This window comes from Sprattus sprattus (assembly GCF_963457725.1).
Source record: "Sprattus sprattus genome assembly, chromosome: 7".
Taxonomy (NCBI): Eukaryota; Metazoa; Chordata; class Actinopteri; order Clupeiformes; family Clupeidae; genus Sprattus; species Sprattus sprattus.
In genome coordinates this window covers 35049444-35072097 of record NC_137926.1, presented here as the reverse complement: position 1 = coordinate 35072097, position 22654 = coordinate 35049444, and the positions used below count along the sequence as shown (strand labels likewise).

At 40.8% G+C, this 22654-nt stretch overlaps 2 protein-coding genes across 11 annotated transcripts; one reads left to right on the top strand and one right to left on the bottom strand.

Annotated features, from left to right (window-relative positions):
- Positions 1-318: 318 nt before the first annotated feature.
- On the bottom strand, positions 319-17211 carry iqub (IQ motif and ubiquitin domain containing). 6 transcript variants are annotated; one of them, XM_080842394.1, is made up of 13 exons: positions 17148-17211; positions 16507-16581; positions 6643-6777; positions 6349-6513; positions 6038-6213; positions 5771-5926; positions 5131-5341; positions 4733-4908; positions 4176-4346; positions 3437-3613; positions 2937-3185; positions 2603-2788; positions 319-2174 (listed from the first exon to the last, which is right to left on the bottom strand). In XM_080842394.1, the coding sequence occupies exons 3-13, from the start codon at positions 6767-6769 to the stop codon at positions 2007-2009; spliced, it is 1962 nt and encodes a 653-aa protein (XP_080698520.1). In that variant the 5' UTR covers positions 6770-6777; positions 16507-16581; positions 17148-17211; the 3' UTR covers positions 319-2006. The 6 variants fall into 6 exon arrangements, with proteins under 6 accessions (XP_080698520.1, XP_080698521.1, XP_080698518.1 ...); XM_080842395.1 differs by having other exon boundaries at positions 17166-17202; XM_080842392.1 differs by lacking the exon at positions 16507-16581 and having other exon boundaries at positions 17148-17209.
- Positions 17212-17577: 366 nt separating this feature from the next.
- On the top strand, positions 17578-22112 carry asb15a (ankyrin repeat and SOCS box containing 15a). Of its 5 annotated transcripts, none has more exons than XM_080842399.1 (10): positions 17578-17687; positions 18801-18900; positions 19006-19049; positions 19248-19379; positions 19583-19741; positions 19845-20090; positions 20378-20549; positions 20671-21211; positions 21335-21449; positions 21531-22112. In XM_080842399.1, exons 2-10 carry the CDS (start codon positions 18803-18805, stop codon positions 21704-21706), a joined length of 1683 nt encoding a protein of 560 aa, XP_080698525.1. In that variant the 5' UTR covers positions 17578-17687; positions 18801-18802; the 3' UTR covers positions 21707-22112. The 5 variants fall into 5 exon arrangements, with proteins under 5 accessions (XP_080698525.1, XP_080698524.1, XP_080698528.1 ...); XM_080842398.1 differs by having other exon boundaries at positions 21302-21449; XM_080842402.1 differs by lacking the exon at positions 21531-22112 and having other exon boundaries at positions 20671-21246; positions 21335-21450.
- The last annotated feature ends 542 nt before the right edge of the window (positions 22113-22654 follow it).

The window sequence follows — 22654 nt, the reverse complement described above, 5'->3', positions numbered from 1 at the left end:
TTTTTTTATTAATTTATGTATTAACTGGCCAAAGTTTAAAGTCCAAGACTAATAAGACATTTTGTTCTGTCAGGTCGCAAACACATTGTACCTGTCTAGAAAAAAAAAGTCATATAAAGATTAAACAAACTGTTCCAAGCTGATTGATGTTTTATGCTGATTGACATTTTTTTCCCTATAAAAGTTTGCTGAAACAAATCCACTATCAACTGTTATGTGGCAACAATATCTGTCTAGCTTTTGTGGGGGTAAAACTGCAATAACATTCTTCATGGCTGACTACAAAATATGCATCACATTAACCTCATACTTCAAATTCATCATCCAGATAGGAGATAGCTGGGCAAATTGTGTTTATGTTCATCAATAAGTTAATCTGTTGTTATACAGCATTCTTATAGAACATTCAGTCATAGGACATGGTTTCAACACACTGTTATGTTGTAAGTAAAGCATGAAAAATTCCTGACCCCAGAAAAGATTCCAGGAACATACTTGCATTTGAACCCGCTGTTCCTCCCTGTCTTATCTGGGCTCTCTCGTCAACTAGTGATTGGATTGTTAAACAGGAAAAACAAGCATTTGCCAGCATTATTAAAGAGTTGAGTGAAATGTATACTTCTAGTATTGTAGCATTTTATTCAAACTGAAACTTAACTTGGTCAAACTTCAAATACTAACACACATTGTGGTCCATTTACATCCATGAATGGGTGAACCATTGGGTCAAGAATGTACCATTAATTGAAATGTAAATGTAGTGTGTTTATAAATGTAAAGATATCTAAACAAGATTGTTTAGTAATTTAACTACTGCCAACACTGCCAACACTACCAGCAACATCTTAACAAAGAAAAATAACACCGTTATCCACCACCATGCTTATCTAATAGTGATTTACAAGAGATGGGTGAGGCTGTCAAAGAGAAGGCAACCTTATACAAGAGATGGGTGAGGCTGTCAAAGAGAAGGGGACCTTACGTAAGAGATGGGTGAGGCTGTCAAAGAGAAGGCGACCTTTCCCAAAGGGTCAAAATATTGGTGGCCTGATATTAACCCTTCTGAGTCTGCTGCATCGTTGCCGTAGCAGATACAAATTTGAATCCCAAATCCCATCTTTGCACCACATTATCCCACCAACGCGATCAGAGCACTGCCATAAACCCTAAAGGCTTTTCCCTCCTGATTCTGAAACCCGACGGAACTGACAAAAATGATCAAGTGGACTGTGAATAAAGTTGTCTAAATTGCTGAATTACCAAAATGTTTTTAACAGAAAATAAGATTCTGCTTAAATCACAGAAAAGCATGCTTCAGCAAAAACAGCATGGACTGATATGAATGAAAACTCTGAGAGAGCCTTTCTGCTTCTTCCTCTTATTGAGCAGATGAACTGTAAGAGTGTTGAGAGATTGTGCAAAAGGGTAGAATTCCAATCTGCAATGTGCCTCATCATAAGCCCTGCACCACATTTGAGGACTCCTGACCTTTCCTTTAAATAGTCAATCTGAAATGTCTCATTCTGGTGTATGTAGCTGGAGCTATCAATCCCCATCCACTTAAGTTGGGCTGTGATACACCTTACACTACAGTGTAGCCCAAGGTAAAGCCCTTTTATAATAATAACAATAATATCATTGTAATTATAATTATGTCATGGTGAATATCTTCCTGAGTTTGTCGTTATAAACATGTTTCAAAATATGTTTGTCCAAGGTTCGACTAGGTCAATTTTCACTGAAACACTGACCCACACTGATGCTATTAGGCAGACATTATAAAAATTAGCAGTAGACGGAGCAGACAAAACCAGCCGACAGAGAGGTATGTTTAATTTTGAGATAAAGGATCCTGTTGCTTTTAACTTATATGAACAGATCAGTGAGAGGAAAAATAAGCACACTTCAATATCCTCTGAAGTGTCTTCAAGGGCAAGAAAGTAGAAATGCTTCTTGAGGGCAGGGACACAAAGTTCTTGTGTTGCCATGGAACTACTAGAGTTCCTTTACTTAGTCGCCGTGGGGATTGGCCTGGCCACCAGTAGTTTGCTATGAGCAGCAGGTTTGGAATCCACATGGTGCAAGTAGTCAGCCATCAGAGGGATCTGGGAGAAGTACTTGCGAGCCATCGTGTGTCTGTGCTTCACGTTGCGGATGAAAACTACACCATAAGCCTGTAGGAACCAAAAGACTTTGCTTATAATGCTTCTGTTTAGCATAACAACCTTCTTAGCACCAAATGGTTTCATAACACTGCCATCTAGCTGTGGAAAAAAAAAAATCACAAATTCTATGGCACCATGCTGAACTGGAAACATATTTGACAGACTGTTAGTTTCACCACTTTTCTAGTGCTGCAATCTAAACACCAAATTGCTAACTTCTATGTTATACAGACAAATCAAAGTCTGTTTTATGTAATGATGCATACTCATAGTTGTGTGGTGAGTGGGTGCATGCAACATGTTCATTTTAGGTTGCAAAATAGCAGTTTAAACCTGGATTTTTCACTCTCCATACTCTGGCTAAACCGTGGCAATATTGCTTTTGCGGATCTGCATCTAGATGCGTGGATGAGTTTGGGCTCAGGCTGTGCGGTCACCTTATCAATGCTGTCCACCTTGAGGTGAGCGGCAGCTTCGTTCTTGGTGAGCAGGATGCAGTTCCAGGGGCTCCACTCCCAGAGCTGGTCCCAGCGCACCAGAGCCAGGTCGTGGAGGCTGTCCCAGGCACTGAGGGCCGACTGGGCCCCCCACACCACATCAACCAGGTACCGCAAGTCATGCTCCTTCATGAATACAATCATCCACATCACATAGACATTTTCAACACACAGCAAACATTATAGCAAGTCCATACACACACACACACACACAAAATGAATTAGACTACAGACATTAAGAAGCTTTAGATGAAATGTTTGCTCCTGATCTTACCTGCAGCAGGTAGGGGATCTTGGCGTCCGGGTTGTGGTCAGCCTCGGCCTTGCGCAGACGCCTGAGGATGTTCTTGTAGTGGGAGAAGTCTTCCCTGTCCCGGGCCACATTGTCCAGCTCGCTGCAGCGCCGGCAGTGGCCCACCACTCGTGCATTTGCAGTGAGGGCAAAGTCGGTGGAGCGCAGGTAGGAGTTGCAGCCACGGCAGAAGTAGATGTTTTTCCTGAGTTGGGCTGGGTCTTGGGGTATCTGGTCAAAGATGTTCAGGCTTGTCATTTATTTGTGGTTAAGAGAATTCCTAATCACCACACAGAATGTAAACAATTGTGTATTTAAAAGTTTCATAGTTGATCACATGTTGATTTTGACTATATTTGAGACTGTACTGTATTTGGCTGGCAAAATGACCTTAATATTTAACTAGTGTAAAAAGTCTCAACAAGATCCCAAAACCACTGTGTGTTATGTGAAGACTGTAACAGACCCAGGTGTGCACTGACCCTGAGCAGCTTGGTCACTTGTGGGTTGAATGTGGGGGTTTTGATGTACTGGAGCAGGAGAGTGGCGATTCTCTTCCTCAGCGCCTCCAGGTTGGCCTCCTTCACACCCCTAATCAAGAGATCCGTCTCCCTGTCTATCAGCTCCACTATATCCTGGGTCAGAATGCAGTCATGTTCCTGCCAAAACACAAAACAATCTGACTCAACATTCATCAGTTACCAAATCATGTGAATCTGTTTCCATTCTAAAACTGGCCCTTATAACTCAGCAGATCTTTTTCTTTATAAATCATATAGCTGTCCAGAAGTTAAAAATAAAATCTAACAAACAAGTGAGTACATTTTACTTACTTAGAACTTCAAACATCAGCATATTATCAATACTGCCATATGTACAGCTGCCTCTGTTAAACATCTGGACATTCCCGATTGTTGACAGTCGCTTTGTTTCATGTACATGTTGTTTATGTACCCACATATGAAGAGAGGAGCTGTACACTGTGCTACACCCTCTCATAACTTTAAGCAAATAAAGCTTCTGTTCAAATAAAGCTATGCTGTAAAAAAGCTATCCTTTATTTGCACTGCAAGTAGTGTAACTATTACTAAAATCGCACTCACAGTGCTTCTCTGTCAGACACAGTTATAACACAAACCCAGGAAAATGAAACAGATCAGGTGGCCTTAGGTGTGGCCAGATCAGGCTTTTCAGCCAAATCGCCTCATGAACAATGGCTACCTTTACTGTGTGTTTGAGTGTGAGCAGCACGTCCAGTCTCTCCTCCGGGCTGAGGTACTGCAGATTTATGCTGGTGTACAGATCTCGGAGCTCCCTGGCTCGCAGGGTGTACTGGGTGTCCATCTCGGTGATCTTGCCATCAAATGCGCTCCATCTTTTGGGAGCTGCACACTGAGAGCGAGGACAGGGAGCAGGGGTCACTAGGGGGAGGACCTGACTAGAACTCTCTCCTCAGACAAGAGGGTTCACAGCACCCACATTTGCAGAGGTTAAAATTACTAAAATTGCTAAAATTACTACACACACATTTTTAAATGTATTGGGGTTAAAGAATTGAAAAACAACAAAAAACAAGAAGGTATGTGATTGTAGATGGATGTAAGAGTGTGGCCACAGACCTTATCCAGGAAGGTATGTGATTGTAGATGGATGTAAGAGTGAGCCAACAGACCTTATCCAGTAAGGGATGTGTTTGTAGATGGATGTAAGAGTGAGCCAACAGACCTTATCCAGGAAGGTATGTGTTTGTGGATTGATGACAGAGTGTGCCAACAGACCTTTTCCAGGAAGGCCTCCACAGCCGTGGATTGATTCCTCTCGCCAGCAACAATGCGGTGGCGACCGATGGAGGCGATGAGCTGCGTCTCCTTCTCAAGCAGGGCGCACAGAGCTGCCTTCCGCTCAGGCCCACTCAGGGTGCTGTTTATCTGCTCCGTCTCCTCCTTCCTCCACTCTGACGGAGAGGTGTAGAGTCACATAGACACACTCACACTCACACACACACACACACACACACACACACACACACACACACACAACCACACACACACACACACACACACACACACATTCACACACAAACACACACACACACACACACACACACACATACACACACACTCTCTCTCTTTCACACACACACACACACACACACACACACACACAGATGGCTTACTTTCAAGTGCATTGTAGAGGAGAGCAAAATCCTCCTTGTTCTGCGGGTGCATCCTTCTGTGATGCTCAGCTTTGATGTAGTCCTCCTTCTCCTGCTTCTTCTGAGCCTCATCCTGCTCCAGCCAGACTCGACGGAACTCCCTGTCCTCCCGTAGAAGGCTAGTCAGCCGCTTGGCCAGCCAACGCCTGAAGTACGTCTGCAGAGTGATTACCTGGCAAAATGGAAAGATTTCAAAGACTCAAGTTTGACAGAGACATTGTCTGATATTCCACCGTCCAGCATAGTTCCCCTGTGTGCATGTAACACCATTTCAAGCTGTATCTCAAGGAGTTGACTCACAACACTTCAGCTTAACTCCCTAGTAATATGCCATCGCCTGTCCCTCTTGACTGGGTAGACGTTCTAATACACGAATAGCCTACAACAATAGTATGCAAGACAGTTTGCCGCCTCTGACACTGCTGTCCATGTGGGTGTGGTCACACTTTAGAGTGCATGCTAATTCTTTTGCTATCTCACACACTCTCAGACACATGTACACCAACAAACAGTCACAATGACACACAAACACAAACTCATGCACAAACTCTTGCACAAACTGGAAATACTTCATTCACATAGAGACACAGAGAACACTCACAGCTTTGAGTCTCTTGCTGTGGTACATGTCTGCAGTAACATATGGGCCTGAGCTGATCAGCTTGTCCTCCATGCTGGACATGTAGCAGCCGATCTTGGTCATTTGGGTGGACGTGTTGTTGGAGCACTGCTGAGCCTGGCTCTTGGTCTCCACTGTCTAATGAGCAAGGGCACATACCAGATTTAAAACAAATGTGCATACATACAGACGCACACATGTTAAAGACTTAGAGGTGGTTGGTATGTTTAGATGTGTTATTGATCCCACTTGTGTGTCACGGCTGAAGACCTCCACTCCTCTGTCAGGTTTCCTCTTGGCCATGGTCTGTACTCCAGCATGGTGGAACTCTGTTTTGGTTATCTTGTGACGGTAACCTCCCAGGAAAGCCTTCTTCCTGGTGGCCCTCTCAATTTCCACCACTACATCCTGATAAGTGTCTGCTTCTGGAGATGGAGGGAGAGAGAAAGAGAAAGAGTGGAAATGTAAATTAGAGCAACGATATCATGCATGCCAGTGTATATAAAATGACAGTCGGAACCAGCATTTTTACGGAGCAAAAGCTCAAGCATTCCCAGCACCTGTCTGGACTCTGACAGTGATGACGTCTGACATGTTGTACTGCTGGGCTTTCACTGGACGGATGGGGTGCCTCTGGGGGTCTGCTGAGGTCATCTCTAGTTGAATAGTGCCGTGAGGCTGAACCCCCAGGTCGATGAGAGTCTGATTATCCCCCACAGTCTTTCCTATGGAACAAACAGCTGAGGTCTTAGAAAACCATTCATCATCCATAATACACAAATATCTGCAGGAATAGGACTTGTTTCTAGGCTGTCACTGTGAGTGTCAACACTTCGAAAGATTAAGAATCCTACCATCAAGAGAAAGTCGTATGATTTCTAATGGAACTTTCAACTCATTGGCAAAGTGATCCTTCAGTTCTCGAGTAGTGACACCAATGGTAAAAGCTATGGTCATCATATGTCCCTCAGGCATTAGCATAATCTTAACTGCAACACAAAGAAAACATTGATAAAGTTTACAGTACATGTACCAGTGTCTTCAACTAACACAGAAATAACCTGCTTCAAATAAGTAAACACACCACTGCAACCAACCGTAGCCGGCTAGCGAGCTGCAGTGAGAGCAATCTTGGCAGGGGCCTATGGAAAGAGTGACTTGACTGAAGAGTCAATCTCACCACTGGCCGTGGAGTTTCCCAAAGATGTAACGCGGACATGACTGGCTACCTCCTGATGATCTTGAGCCTGTGTAGAACGTTCCTCAGCCATGACATGGTGACCAATCTCGCCTGAGGTCATAAATGTTGGGCAAATATTTGTTGGTATCAACTGCGCATCAGGGTCTTCCTCAGTTTGCGTTCCGTTTTCAGATTGCACTACTAATGTTGCGTTATTTACACCCATTTCTGAAACCGATTCGTTAAGAACTTCAGGGGCATACTCGGCCATTTCTGGATTAGTGTCTCCATCTTCCTGTTCGGACATAGCTACGTTATTATTCATACACGTCTTAAATTTTTAAAAGTAAAACTCGATATAAAAGGACAAATCTAGTTGCCACTAACTAAACACTGTTTGTTTTCTCAGCTTACTTGCCCTAGTTCAACTAGTTAGGCATTTCTGTCTAAGTAGGTAGAGACATGTTTCCTTCTAGTGAGGATAGCGTGTTTGGTTGTTGCCTTGGTAACAGGGCACGTGACCTCTGAATCGCAAACTTTTGTGGCACGAATTTAGTAAGTAAGTAAGTAAGTAGGCTAAGTAAGTTTTATTTATAGAGCACATTTACACACAGCATACACTGACCAAAGTGCTGTACAATAAGATGAAGAAAAAAAAATAATAATAATAATGATAATTAAAAATACCAACAATAATAATAATAATAATAATAAATAAAGATAAAAAGTGAATAAAATACAACAACACAACAATACATAGAGGTCATAATAATACAACAGGGGGAACATTCATTTCCAGGGCATACCACACAGACATGAACAGGAGGTAGGCTAAAAGGTCAAGGGGCAAGGAAGGCCAGGGAGTAGAGGTGGGTTTTTAGTCTAGATTTGAAGGCAGAAATGGAGGGGGCGGATCTAATGTCCAGGGGGAGCTGGTTCCACAAACGTGGAGCAGCAATGGCAAAGGCTCTATCACCTCTCTGCTTGAGCCGTGAGTGTGGCACATACAGAAGCCCTTTGTTAGAGGATCTGAGGGACCTTTGGGCAGAGTGGGGCTGAACAAGCTCAGTGATATAGGCTGGGGCCAGCCCATTGAGTGCCTTATAAACAAATAAAACTATTTTAAATTGGATCCTAAAAATAACTGGGAGCCAGTGCAAGGAGGCAAGAATGGGTGTGATGTGCTCGTGCCTCCTGGTGCCAGTTAAAAGACGCGCAGCTGCATTTTGGACCAGCTGCAGACGTCTAAGTGAGGATTGGGGGAGGCCAAGGTAGAGGGAATTGCAATAATCCAGCCGTGATGAAATAAAGGCATGGATAACTATCTCGATTTAGTCAGATCTTATCCGAGAGCCCTGGACAGCATTCTTTTGTGTAGATGAGGTGACCAACCCCACTGATTTGTGCATCAGACTAACATGAACTGGCACTGTTTTAGATAAACAACATGGCTTACTGTAAGGCTGCTTCTGAAGTGCTCTATTTGGGGGAACGTGTCAGACCAATGACAGCCATGTTTTTTGCAAATACAGAAAATGTATTGGAGACCATAAACACAAACGTTCTATGCTTACTTACACGTACACACAGCTGTTGGGAATACTACCCTAGTTAGAAGGGCACATACATAATATTTTGCTTATGTGACAGCAAACCCTATAATGCAAAGCTGTATCTCATTGTTATGGCCTGGCATTCATTCTCAGAATTTGGACACATTGATAGCAGGCCAGTCCTGTATTTAAATGCTGCCCTCCTACTCAGCGCAGCACCATTGTGAGGAGACACATCCACAGGTAAGTATTTTTTCCACAGATTGGTGCTTACCTCTAAATGTACATGCACTTTTAGTGGACCTGCCTAAACAAATATGTGTAATGGCATCTGCTGATGGTGGAGGGTACCGTACTGTATTGTCACACTGTTGTTTACCTTGTATGTCTGTCTGGTTTTTACAATTTGTTTTCTTAAACTGCACTGTTTTGTCAAACTGTCAATCTTTTTTTACTGTTATTATTTATTTTAATTATATAATTTTGTATTATTATTTCTTTCTTTTATTTCCATATCTCTCTGTCATGCCATCTCAAGGGAGACGGATGAAAACTAGCTAACCAAGCTAATTCTGGTGCATTTACATTTTCTGGGAAATGTTTATCAATGTACACTGTCCCTTTTCAAATAAACGCATAAATAAATAAAAGTAGAAAATATAGTGATTACTGAAATGTTTTCACTGAGATTCCAACTTATTAGAAATTAGTTGGACATTTTTTTTTCTCTACGATAGGAATGGATACGTTTGAAGAAATGAGAGAAGATGAAACCACTGACTACATAATTCAGATGAGCATTCAAGAATCTTGCCAACATCTGCTTTTATTATCAAAAGACAGGTATCTCAAACAAGTTGTTTTGGAAATATTTATTCTACTTAAATGCAATGTTATTTTCAATGCTTTTCTTAGACAGGACCATTTATAAACTCAATGATGTTTCCCTGATTTTAGTTTAGAGACATCAGGACAGGTATGTGACTACATAGGACAGACGGACCTTATGACCCTTGAGTTTATGACCAATTCTTGTCTCTACCACCCTTTGGTGGTGAGATAACTTTATTGAGGGAACAGTTTATGTTCAGACTCATGACAGATCATAAATAGGTGTAACACCTCCTGTTGTGTAATAGAAGCAGAGTGTATTAGATAATTAGATTATTTGCTGATAAAGACAGAACCATGAGTCTTTTTGATGACCTGCTTCATAAAACAATTGTCCCTATTAGAGACTATAAAATCCCCACACTGTATTAGGTCACTGTTAGGTTAGATTGGATGCCTTCCAGGTGAGATATTGGTTCTGCAAGAGGTGCAGAAGTTCTCCTCTGCTTACTTGCAGGTAGACCGTCAAGGCTGGCTGCCTCTCCACAGAGCAGCGGTCCAGCCATTGGCAAAGGTGCTGGAAGCCGTGCTAAACTGTGAGATTGGGCTCCACTCAATGGGCTCCACTAGTTTAGTTTACCATATTGTCTTGTAAACAAATAATAAGGTTGTATACATATTACAGTTATATACATAATACAGCCATCTATGATCATAGTCTTGAAGAAAAAAACTAAGGTGGGAGAGACTTGTCTAACTCTAGCTATTGAAGCTGGTCTGTTGGAGAATTTAGTGAGAACTTTGCTGGAGAATGGAGCATCCCCTCACAGCATCAACAGCAAGAAAGAGTCTCCACTTTTGCTGGGTAATACTGGTATTTGTAAGCAACTGATTAAAATGGAATCAACTGAAATAATTCACTTGAAGCCGATGCTTGGATGATTCGAAGCCAATGGCTTTGTCAAATGGATGAATTTGACCATTGTAGTGTAACAATTAAATCCTGACTTGTTGGTTATTGCAGTTTGTTGTTGTGTTTGTAATGCTCAAGGAATGGTTGCCCTATAGTACATGCATAATCCACACTACACCATGTTTTTACATTACAGGATGAGAATTAAAGTCAGATGTTTTCACTTCTTATTTGATTAACTACCGGTATCCATATGCCCTTAAAGTGGTGAGGACAGGATCCTATGAGATAGCCCATGTTCTGCTCACCTACGGGGCCTCTGTGCACCAGGACTATGCCAAAAAGTGGACTGCTATCATGAGGTTGCAAAGAAGGGCCACAGTGACATCATGTTGCTATTACTTAGATGGGAATGGAAGTTGACGCTCAAAGATCAAGATGGTGAGACCCCACTGGGCATTGCAGCAGAGAATGGCCAGAAGGAGACCATCCAAATCCTCATTCATAGTGGTGAGCTGCTATGCCTCTTGAAATGTTTTGGGCTAGCCAATGTTTCCTCACTTATTCCTCTTTTAAGGTGCCACTGTGAATGCTCAGGCTTACAGTGGGGAGAGTGTAGTTCAAGTTCAAGTTCAAGTGTTTTTATTTGTCACATACAATAAATTGAAGTGAAATGTTAAAGGGTCAATGCTCCACACTGTGCAAAAATAAATAAAAATATAAAATAAAATTAATGTATTTATTTATTAAGATAAAATAAAAAATGTAAATAAAATAAAATTTAAAAATAAGGTGTTGAATTAAAAATTTGAATTCAAGTGTCTCACTGCCTGTGGATAAAAACTTCTCTTAAGTCTCTCAGTCCTTGAGTTAAGGCTTCGTAGGCGTCTACCCGACGGCAGCAGGGTGAAGAGGCTGGCATTAGGGTGTGTGTCATCCCTCCTGATGTTTTTTGCCCTCGACTCCACCCTCTTGTGGTAGATGTCATTCACGTTGGGTAGGGACGCTCTGATAGTCCGCTCAGCTGAGCGCACCACCCTCTGTAGGTTGGCCTGGTCTTGAGCGGTACAGCTTCCGTACCAGACGGAGATGCATCCTGTGAGGACTCTCTCCACGGCTGAGGAGTAGAAGGTCTTCAGGATGGAAGGGGAGACCTTGAATTTCCTCAGCCTCCCGAGGAAGTACAGTCGCTGCCTAGATGACTTTGTCACATGTTGTGTGTGGAGGGTATTGATGGAGGCAGCCAGCTCAGGCGATACTGGCTGTGTCAGTCTTCTACTGGAGAATGGAGCTGATCCAAATCTGGCCAATGCTATTGGTCACCTTCTCATTCATTGCGCTGCTGCCCATTATGACACTTACTGTTAGTAATAGGGTGGGCATCCTTAGTTAAAGTTGAAAGTTTGCGTTCATCAAAGTACCCTATATTTGCAGCAATTTTAGCTGTTTAGGCCTTTGGCATTGTAGTTGTGTAGGTAACAGAACTTTCACCCCATGATTTCCCAGTGCTTTGGGTCATTCATCTAATGTAGGATGAAATTGACTCTTATTCAGCACCATCTATCTGTTTCCCAACCTGTGTTGCTTTTATTCTCCTGCACATAAGGTTAGAACATGTTTATGAAGAAAGCGATTTCTTTCTAAACATTTGTAGACCAGAAGTGATAAATACTGATAGTCAAGTAGCCCAAATAAGGCAAGATGTATTGCTGCCTTAAACAGCATAATGGTTTTCAGAAGAGTAAACATAACTGCAAAAGATTTTCTAATGATGGATTCGCCGTTTAACATGATACCTTTGGATCAGGGAACATTATGTGCCATTGGAACACAGAACTTTTGCATTTGTACACCTATGTAGATATACCATTAAAAATCAGCTGGTTCCAGCTGCAACAGTCATTAACAGCGAGTACTATGTCAAAATGGTATTTCTGACAAATGTAATGTTATCAAATCTAAATGATCCAGATTTTTTTTTAACATTAGTGTAGATTAACTTTGAATTTGCCTTGCATGCATAGTCGATAGTAAATGCCGAAAGCTGACAAATTTGTCAAATTCTGTTTGAAAAGTGATTTCACACTGCTCTGCTCTGCAATATTGCCTTAGAGATAAGATAATGATGCGATTTCTGCTCAACAATGGCTACAAGGTGGAGAGATGCTGCAGTTGTCACCATAACAACCCCTTTGATTTGACCTGCAGCTGGAGGGACCCTCATGAGCTGTTGTGTCAGGGTTACATACAGTCTGAACCTACGCAAACTGTTCCCTTAATGAGCAAAGGGTGGTAGAGACAAGCACTGGTCATAAAATCAAGGGTAATAAGGTCAATATGATCTTATCAATATGGACTTTATGGCAGCCAGAAGTCTCACATTTTCATCACTCGATGTCTAAAGTAAAAAAGTAAAAATTCAACAATTGAGTGAGATGTGAAATACAGTTCTACACTGCAAAAAGTGAAATCTTAGTAAGATAAAATATCTTTAAGCAAGGCAATATATGCTTGTTTTTTGTCTGACAAGTTATTAATTCTTACAGGCATTTTTGTGTTAGAACAGCGGTTTTCAACTGGTTTTGTCCCAGGGACCACCATTCTGACTAGAAAGTAATCCGCGGCCCACTGATGTGCCTGCGCGCGTGCGTGTGTGCTTTCGTTCGTAATAATATCTGGGCATGGTGAAGTCCACACAGCCTGTCTATTCGTGGTGAAATGGTAGACAGCGACAGTCTCATATCATTCTCTTGCCCTGTACTTATTCTAAGTACGCAAAAAAAAAATGCTCTCACACAGGTAGTTTGAAAGTTGGCAAAATACATCTCATTGCTTTTGCAGCAAGCTCTGGAAATTCGGTCTGGCAACTTATCCAGAACTTAAGTCATATGAAAATCACGCAACATCTGTTGCATGTACTCAATTAGCTTGGCATTCAAGAAAACGTAATGCGTCTCCATATGCCGCAATAGTTTCGACGGCTTCATAGCTTCAGTTGACAGTAATGTTGAACACACAAAACACAGTGGTACCTCCTCTCCTGCTCTGGCTATCATCAATGTAAATCCGTATTTGATGTATTCCTCGTTGTTTTTTATTTTTCTTTGTTGACATTGTTTCCCTGTATCCTGTGAAGGTGTACCTTTGTCGTGGCATCCTGTCTCTCTCCTCACTAAACACCGATCCATTGGTGCTTCTGACCAGCTAACTCCATGGTAGAACGAAGAGTTAGCTAAGGACAGTAGATAACTTCAGTCGTTCACCAAAAGTTGTACTTTTTCGACTAAACTTCAAAAGTACTCGTAGGCTATGCTTAACTGCAGATGCTTGTCAACTTCGCACAAGAGACTTATGAATTATCCGGTATGGCGTGACGTTACGAACGCAATGCATTAACATCAGCAAAGCACAGGCTACCATAGACTGGATAGGTGCAAGGCTACATTCTGTCAGCGTGAATCACCTTGATATTATTTCAGACATATTTTTCTTATTTCAGACATTTTCAAGAGTAATCTGGAAATGTGTTGAAATATCAAAGCAAATATATATATATATATATATATACATTTAAATCGCGGACCCCCTGCAATACCGCCGCGGACCCTCTGCAATACCGCCGCGGACCACCAGGGGGCCGCGGACCCCCGGTTGAAAACCCCTGTGTTAGAACATTTCACTTGCTTCAAGCGTTTCAGTCCTTACTTATCTTAATAAGGGTTTATTACTTGTTACTGAGATTTTATTACTGGTTCTGAGCATGTTAATGCTTGAAACTAGAATTGCCATTATTATTAGGCAGTTTGATCCCCACTTACAAGTACAAAACTGCAAGTCAGAATGTCTTATTTCAAGCATTTTATCCTTCTCAGTCAAACTACACTAAAAACAAGTACATTTGCCTAGATACCAAAGATATCTAAGAATTATTTTCTCAATATGTAGGGAAAGGTGCTTATATTCAGCAAATGCTAGCAACATCCTTTTGAAATGATTGTGCATGCTAGGCAATTTATCTTGAAATCAGTCAGGCTACACTAAAAACAAGAACATTGGCCTAGTTGCCAAAAATATTAAGAAATTATAATCTCAATTTGTAGGGAAAGGTGCTTATATTAAGCAAATGCTAGCAACATCCTTTTGAAATAAGTCTGCATGCTAGGCAATTTATCTTGAAATCAGTCAGGCTACACTGAAAACAAGAACATTGGCCTAGATGCCAAAAATATTTAAGAATTATAATATCAATATGTAGGGAAAGGTGCTTATATTCAGAAAATGCTAGCAACATCCTTTTGAAATGAATGTGCATGCTAGGCAATTCATCTTAAAATCAGTCAAGCTACACTAAAAACAAGAACATTGGCCTAGATGCCAAGAATATTTAAGAATTTGAATCTCAATATGTAGGGAAAGGCGCTTAAATATAGCAAGTGCTAGCAACATCCTTTTGAAATGAGTCTGCATGCTAGGCAATTAATCTTGAAATCGGTCAAGCTACACTAAAAACAAGAACATTGGCCTAGATACCAAAAATATTTAAGAATAATTATCTCAATGTGTTGGAAAATATGCTTAAATTCGTCAAATGCTAGCACCATCATCTTGAAATAAGGCTATATGTTAGACAATTTATCTTGAAATCAGTAAAGCTACACTAAAAACAAGTGCATTTGCCTAGATACTGTAAGAAATATTTTCTCAATATCTAGGACAAATTATTTTTTTATTAATATTTTTCAAGCTTCATTTTTGGGCTTTTTTGCCTTTAATGGGAAAGGACAGTAGAGAGAGACAAGAAGCAAGCTGGAGGGAGAGATTGAGAAACAACTGCAAGTCGGTCTCGAACCTGAACTCTTACCTGTGTCCCCATCAGACCCATTCATGGCAAAAGGTTGCTGCCACTTGTGCCACAGCTCCAACCTTAAAACAGTTATCTCTTGAGGATATTGGTATTTGTTTAGGAGAGTTTTGAAGTCAATGCATATGTGCAATTGATCATTGAGATAATAGAGATAGTGCAGATAGCATTCGCAGCTGTTTTTACCATAGCAACTGTGTCTAGGTTGAAGTTACTAATTAAAAATTATTTGAAGCATTCTTTGTGCTATCTGCAAAATCTATATTATCTCAATGATCAATTGCACATTTGCATTGACTTCAAAACTCTCCAAAAAAATGCCAATATCCTCAACAGATGACTGTTTTAGGGAAGGAGCTGTGGCACACGCAGTAGCAACCCATGAATGGGTCTGATGGGAATACAGGTAAGGTAAGAGTTCAGGTTCGAGTCCGACTTGTGGTCATTTCTCAATCCCTCCCTCCAGCTAGCATCCTGTCTCGCACGACTCTCCTATCTGATCAAATGCAAAAAAGCCCAAAAATGAAGCTAATAAATAACAAAATCGCTGAATTTAAGCAAATTGTCCTATCATTTGCTGAATACAGGCACATTTTTCTACATTTCGAGAAAATAATTCTTATTTTTTTTTGTTTTTAGGCAAATGCACTTGTTTTTAGAGAAGCTGAACTTATTTCGAGATAAATTGCCTAGCATTTAGCCTCAATTCAAGATAATGTTGCTATCATTTGCTGAATACAAGCTAATTGTTCTACATTTCGAGGAAATACTTCTTATTTTTTATTTTTTTTAGGCATATATACTTGTTTTAGGTGTAGTTGTACTAATTTCAAGATAAATTGCCTTATATAGCCCCATTTCAAAAGTATGGTGCTAGCATTTGCTAAATTTAAGCACAATTTCCTACATTTTGAGAAAATAATTCGTACTTATTTTGACAAACGTACTTGTTTTTAGTCTGGCCACACTAGTTTTAAGATATATTTGGGTTCTTTGAGGCTAGCTTTTTTTAACTTGTTTTAGAAACTCTTAGTAAGTCAAATCTTCCTATTCTGTTGGCAGATAATTTAGCTTATTTTAAGCAATATTTGCACCATTTTATTACTTTTTTTCTTGTTTTTGAACGCTGATTTTTTTGCAGTGTAGAAGAATACAGTTCTGTGAAGGCTCAGCCATCATGGACACTCTTTTCATGGATGTGTGACATTACAATTTGAACATTCATATCCACCTTCAGAACCTTAGGTAAAATCTCAGACACAGTGATAATTAAAGCTGGATAGGCTGGCCAACTCTAAAACTGACTGTCCATGTTGTTTGCTCTTTGTTTATCTTGTTTATCAGTTTTGTGAGTTAATTGGTCTGATCTGCCTCCTGCACCTCTCTGGGAAGATGGTGGAGATTCTCCTGGACTACATGAGTCATGTCCACCTCTGCTCCCACCTCAGACGCATTCTAAATGAGAAAAAAGAATGGGAAGACATATGGAACATTATTTGTGAGTACTCTAACTTTCACACTGTTCATATGTCTTTCCTGAATAGATATACGGTATGTCAAATCAGTATTGATGTATGTTAGATTGGATTGAATTTATCTTGGATTGACTCCTTGTTTGTGTATATCTCTATGGACTAGGTAACTCTCGCTCTTTGAAGCACCTTTGCAGATTACAAATCAGAAGACTCCTGTGTCTGAGCAGACTCAGTGATTCCAATTTAATGGATCGTTTTCCACCCAGAATTAAGGATGATCTATTGTTTAAGGAAAATGACCTTTATGACCAGCTGTCTGATGTGCCTGTTCAAAGCGTTGATTTGTTTATATAATGCCCACATTAAAATATCCTTGAATAACCCTTTGAGAAAAGGTGACCCTGCCCTAAAATTGGTTTTGGTTCTTCTCATTCATTGAGACATTATTTTCACAGTTTTCCGTGCACATGCAATGAAACACACACCATGCCCTTTGAAGTTATTCACTGTAGGATCAACTTACACTTGAGTTTACAGAATACTTACAAGGCTTGAGTGTGTTACCTTGGGTCACCATGGTGAGGAGAAAGCCGAGCTCATTACCATCTGGGTACTCTCCTGCTGGGAGGTAAACACAACCCCAGACCCTCTCTCCCTCCCTACCTCCCTCCCTCCCTCTCTCTCTCTCCCTCCCTCCCTCTCTCTCCCTCCCTTTCTCTTTCTCCCTGTCTGCCTGCCTCAGCTTGCACTGCCTGTCTGAAACAAACAACCCTTACAGGTAGCAATAAAGCACTGTCCCCTGCCATTGCTGAACAGAGCTTATTGTTCATTATCGCAACCACACATTCTTTGAAAACCCATGTTTCATGTGAACAAACAGAGCACTGCCGTGTGCTGCCATGCATGACTGCACTAGCAGGTGAAAGCCAAAAATACATTTGTCTGAGGGTGTGGGTGTGTGTGTGCACGAGGTTCTCCAAGGGGAGGTGGTAGTTAAGAAAGGGCACTGAGCAAACACTTCTCCTGGCATGGTTATCTGGAACTCGTGATTTGACTGGAAACAAAACCATATTTAACAGAGCAAGGGTAAGCGACTGGGTTTGTGGTGACTGTCTTCTGACACTTTCAGTAATGTTGCAATGTTCCGTCGCAGTGTTTGAATCAGTGAACTTGTGCTGTCGAGGTGTGCTTTCGCTGAAACATTAACTTAGCTCGACTGAGTCAAAATCAACAGATCTTGATTTATATCAAACGCATCTAAAATGTTTTATATTTAGTTAGTACACATATACTGTATGTTTAGACATTTTTATTTAGTCATCATGTTCCCCCTCCTAATGGTCCTTTGAATGGTATTTTCAGAAAATACACATAAAACACATAAAACATTACTGAAAATTAGTGCTGTCAAACAATTAAAATATTTAATCGCGATTAATCAAATTTTTGTCATAATTAACTCAAAATGAATCGCGATTAATCGTAAATGTATTAATCGCAAATTTGTATCTATTCTAAATGTCCCTTCAATAATTAGTTTTTTTAATGCTCTTATCAACATGGAAAAGTGGATTGGCTTGCTTAAAATTATAAAATGCACATTTCAGATAAACAAGGACTCAGCCTATAGTGCAGTTAAACCATGGCTTAATAAATTCTTTTTTCAAGTTTGCTGTGAACATAGAAGTCAGGCCTCTTATTTCAAAAACAATGAACCGTAACAGTTAGGTTACCAATAAAAGGTAAGCCTACTACTTCTGTGCTTTCAGCCAGCTGCCTGTTGACATTTTCAGACAACAGTGAAGCTCGTTTTTTGCACAACACATCTTTTAAAGATAAACTTTCTATTCAGAAGCTTTTTATCATCCATTTCGCCGTATCGCACTCACCATTCACTCAAACGTAACGTTAGCCAACTACACAGTTTGGGAGAGCAAAAAGACGTTTTTTTTTTACAACTTGTTAATCGCGCGTTAAAAAAATTAACGGCGTTAAAATGGGCTTGCGTTAACGCCGTTAATACTGCGTTAAACTGACAGCACAACTGAAAACTGTTTTGTTTTTTCAGGTCATTGACCATTAATGTTGTATGTAATAAATTAATATAATTGTGGCCTCACTGATACAACACACCCGTATCAGACAACGTTAATGGAATGGCAGTGTCCTTTTATTTCTTTATATTTATACAAAAATAAGGCATGGATAATACAGATGACTTAAATGATGAAGACCTTCTGGACTATGATATTCAGATGAATATCCAGGAGTCCTGCCAAAATTCAGTCTGCTCAGAGAGGTATGAAGTGAATCTGTATTGCAGTTTATAGTGTATGCAAATAGAAGACATTTTAAATGAACTTGTATGAAGTTTTGTTTGATTAGAACAACTTTCTTCCCTAAGTTTAAGTTGTGAAAACCTAAAAATTCTGGATGCCATAGATCGAGGTAATTATGTATTTCTTTTTTCATTGTGGTTATTTTTTACTTGTTCTTTAATGCAATTTAAGTGATTAAAGTGATTTTGGAAAAAGTGTGGTCCCTTATACTTTAAAGTGACTTTGAAGTGATGCTGTGAGTTTATAAATCTTACATGTTATTTCTTTTCTAATTTCTCATGCCAACTCTCCATCTGTCCACTGTTAGGAGACCTGTTCTTGCTTCAAGAGCTTTCTGATGTCCCAGCAGCCTTCACAGAGGTGGACAGCAGGGGATGGTTTCCCCTCCACAAGGCTGCGGTCCAGTCCTCACCTCAGGTTCTGGAGCTGGTTCTCCACGGTGAGTGCTATGAATTAGAAGTGTGGGTTTGCATGCATATATAAGTACATCAAAAGACATTTTAGTGAGAAAAACTTTACCTGACATACCACTTTAATTTCTGTAATGCAGAAATAATGCACCCATCCTAATATTGAATATGTTGAAATTACAAACAAAATGCACTATGGAAATATTACCTGTGATCATATACTGTAAAACAGCTTCATATAGGTTAAACCTGGAAGAGAGGACCATGGATGGAGAAACTGCGCTGATTCTGGCCACACAAGCAGCTCTGGTGAACAATGTGAGGATGATGCTGGTGCATGGAGCCTCTCCAGACAGAACCAATGACAAGAATGAATCCCCGCTTTTGCTTGGTAATATTTTCACCAAATAGTCAAAGTGCTCCCCTTCAAAATGACATGGGTACAGACATCTGGTATTCCAACCTGGTCAACAAAGATGCATCTCCTGTTCCAGCTGTACGAATGGATTTGTTTGACGTGGCTGTGGCATTGATCTCTAAGGGAGCTTCAGTGAATCAGTACTGCCTGAAGAAGTGGACCGCAGTGCACGAGGCTGCCAAGGTGGGCTGCACCGACATCCTCCAACTTCTTCTAGTGCACGGGGGGAACATCTCAGAGACTGACCAACATGGGGTCACGGCAATGGCTGTTGCAGCAGAGTACGGTCAGACAGATGTTCTAGAGATACTCATTCAGAATGGTAAGTACTGGGCTGTCAATATGTAAAATCAATTGAATAACATGCCATAATAATAAAATAGTCCTTATGTGTTCATATGTTGAATCCAATGGAATGAAGCAATGTTTGAAGATGTTTCATACAAAAAACACATGGCCTGTTACATTTTGTTTCTTTTAATAAGCACAAGCCAAGCCAAAGAAAGCTTGATCATCATGTGTGTTCAGACTTTACTGTAATAGAAGCTGTAACTACCTGCTGACCCATACATGATTATGAGTGAATCATGATGCCTTCCCAACCATTAGGTGGCAATGTCAATGCAAGGGCTCCTAATGGGGACACTGTGCTGTATGATGCTGCTGGATCAGGCAATCCTGACTGCATTGACCTTCTCCTTCAACATGGAGCTAATCCAAATATTGCAAGTCTCTCTTTACAGCTCCCCATCCATCGAGCTGCCTATGAAGGACATTACCTGTGAGTATTTTACCCTGAGGTGAAACAACATAGCACTGAGCTTATCCATACAGTTGGCTCAGGTTTTTTGTAATGTATTGGGAAAGAGTTGGAGAGCTTGACTTGTCATTTTCCTTGGAAGGGCACTTCGCATTTTCATCCCCATCACGACCCGGAGGGCACTGAGGCTCTCGGGCCAGAGCCCCCTCCACTCTGCTGCGGACGGCGGCCACGTCCAATGTCTAGAACTCCTGGTGCGAAAGGGCTTTAATGTGAATGCCCCCTTGGGCACACACATATCAGAGAACTATGGTGACCTACGGCAGAGTGCCCTGTTCTTTGCTGTTTCTAACGGGGATGTCACCTGCTCAGAGATGCTACTGAATGCTGGAGCCAAGCCTGACCTCGACCCCCTAAGCTGTCTCCTAGTAGCTGTACGGGCTGGGAGGTATGAGATTGTGAAACTGCTGTTGGCCAAGCAGGCTGATGTGAACTGCTACTTGACTGTGTTCAGTGACACGGTCTTCCCTACTGCTCTGCAATATTGCCTCAGAGATGAGATCATGATGCGACTTCTGCTCAACAATGGCTACAAGGCAGATAAGTGCTTCAGCTGTCATCATGATAGTATGTGGGGAACTGATAGTGAAGATGCAGACTGCCACCTTGGCAAAAAGATCTCTGTGAGTAACGACATTTTGCTCCACTAATTCAAATGGTTGGTTTCATGTGTTTGTAAGTTGTGACTTTCTGTTTGTACACTCTGTTTTTAGTTTTGTGACTTCATCAGTGTGTCCTGGCTTCAGGCAGGAAGAGCCGTTAGAATGCTACTGGATTATGTCAGTCATGTCTGCGTCTGCTCCAAACTTAAACTGATCTTGGAGAACCACAAAGAATGGCCAGAAATATGCCATATTCTGGGTATGGTGTCTTTTACATGGAAAAATAAATCAAATGCTTGTTGTAGCATCACCTTACTCTTACTTTTTTATATTTTGACAGGAAACCCACGATCGCTTAGTCACCTCTGCAGGCTTGCAATCAGATCTCCAATGAGCCCCCAGAGGCTTGCTGACCCAAAGACTATGGATTTATTATTGTTACCTCAAAGACTTAAGGACTATGTCATGTACAAAGAGCATGATCTCTATTATGATATTATATGCTCCAATGAGTGAAATTAATTTTGTCATATAGCATTTTTCCTGTTGTAGCGTTATGTACTGTAATGTATTGTTTCCGTGCATTGTCATGATTTCCTGATGTCTTAACATAGAATTTACTTGACAAAGCACCAAGATGCATGAGAAGCAGGTATTTGTCTTTCTCCATTGCTGGTTGTAGAAATGGCAAACAGCCTATGGACTTATTCATACGTGTCCTTATGATAGCCAGTTAATAAGTTATTAAACAGAACATCATTGTTTAGTCATTGTGAACTTTAGACCAGATCTCACTGTGCAACAGCACAAAGACTGAAATAAGTGGGAGAGTTGCCATGTTTATGTTTGTTTTTTGTTGTTGTTAATAAAGGCACTTGAAATGGTAAATATATTTATGTGATGAAGTTGCATTAAACCTTTTTATTAGTGTGCTTGCCCGAAGGGAAGCACAGTATTGTTATCGTCAAGTTTTCTTTATTAGTGTGCTTGCCCGAAGGGAAGCACAGTATTGTTATCGTCAAGTTTTCTTTATTTATTCTCCCCGTTTTTCTTGCAGCTAACTCCTCCTCGCCCGTTTGAGCTAGAGACGCCATTCAAACACCAAAATGTCCGGCCCGATCCGGTGCAGGTTGCTATGACTTTTCGTGGCGATACTCTTTGCCACTCCTTTTTTATCCCTCTTTTTCATCCCCTTTTTCTCTCATTGACTAACATGGGGAAGGTTGAGCCATTGTGACGTCACGCACTCTAGCCAACTGACATTAGATCAGTTGACATAGGAGAAGCTCTCTTAAATGCCAGAAGTGGTTAGATAGAGAGTGCAAAATATTAAAACGAATGTAGTGGCAACAGTTTCAGGTACAGTTTATACACCCGCTCTAACAGTGTTAACCAGTATGTGAGTAACGTGGGTTTTATTAAGGCATAGCGTGTGTAATGTGTAGCTATTTCATTCCGTTTGTT

Coding starts and splice junctions, on each gene's coding strand:
- iqub (XM_080842397.1), bottom strand. CDS start 7,293: ATGAATAATAACGTAGCTATGTCCGAACAGGAAGATGGAGACACTAAT. Junction 3,614..4,175: donor CACTCAAACACACAGTAAAG/GTAGCCATTGTT, acceptor GTGTTTTGGCAG/GAACATGACTGCATTCTGAC. Junction 2,175..2,602: donor AGGTGGACAGCATTGATAAG/GTGACCGCACAG, acceptor TGGTTCCTACAG/GCTTATGGTGTAGTTTTCAT.
- asb15a (XM_080842398.1), top strand. CDS start 18,803: ATGGATAATACAGATGACTTAAATGATGAAGACCTTCTGGACTATGAT. Junction 18,901..19,005: donor AATTCAGTCTGCTCAGAGAG/GTATGAAGTGAA, acceptor TTCTTCCCTAAG/TTTAAGTTGTGAAAACCTAA. Junction 19,380..19,582: donor TCTGGAGCTGGTTCTCCACG/GTGAGTGCTATG, acceptor ACTGTAAAACAG/CTTCATATAGGTTAAACCTG.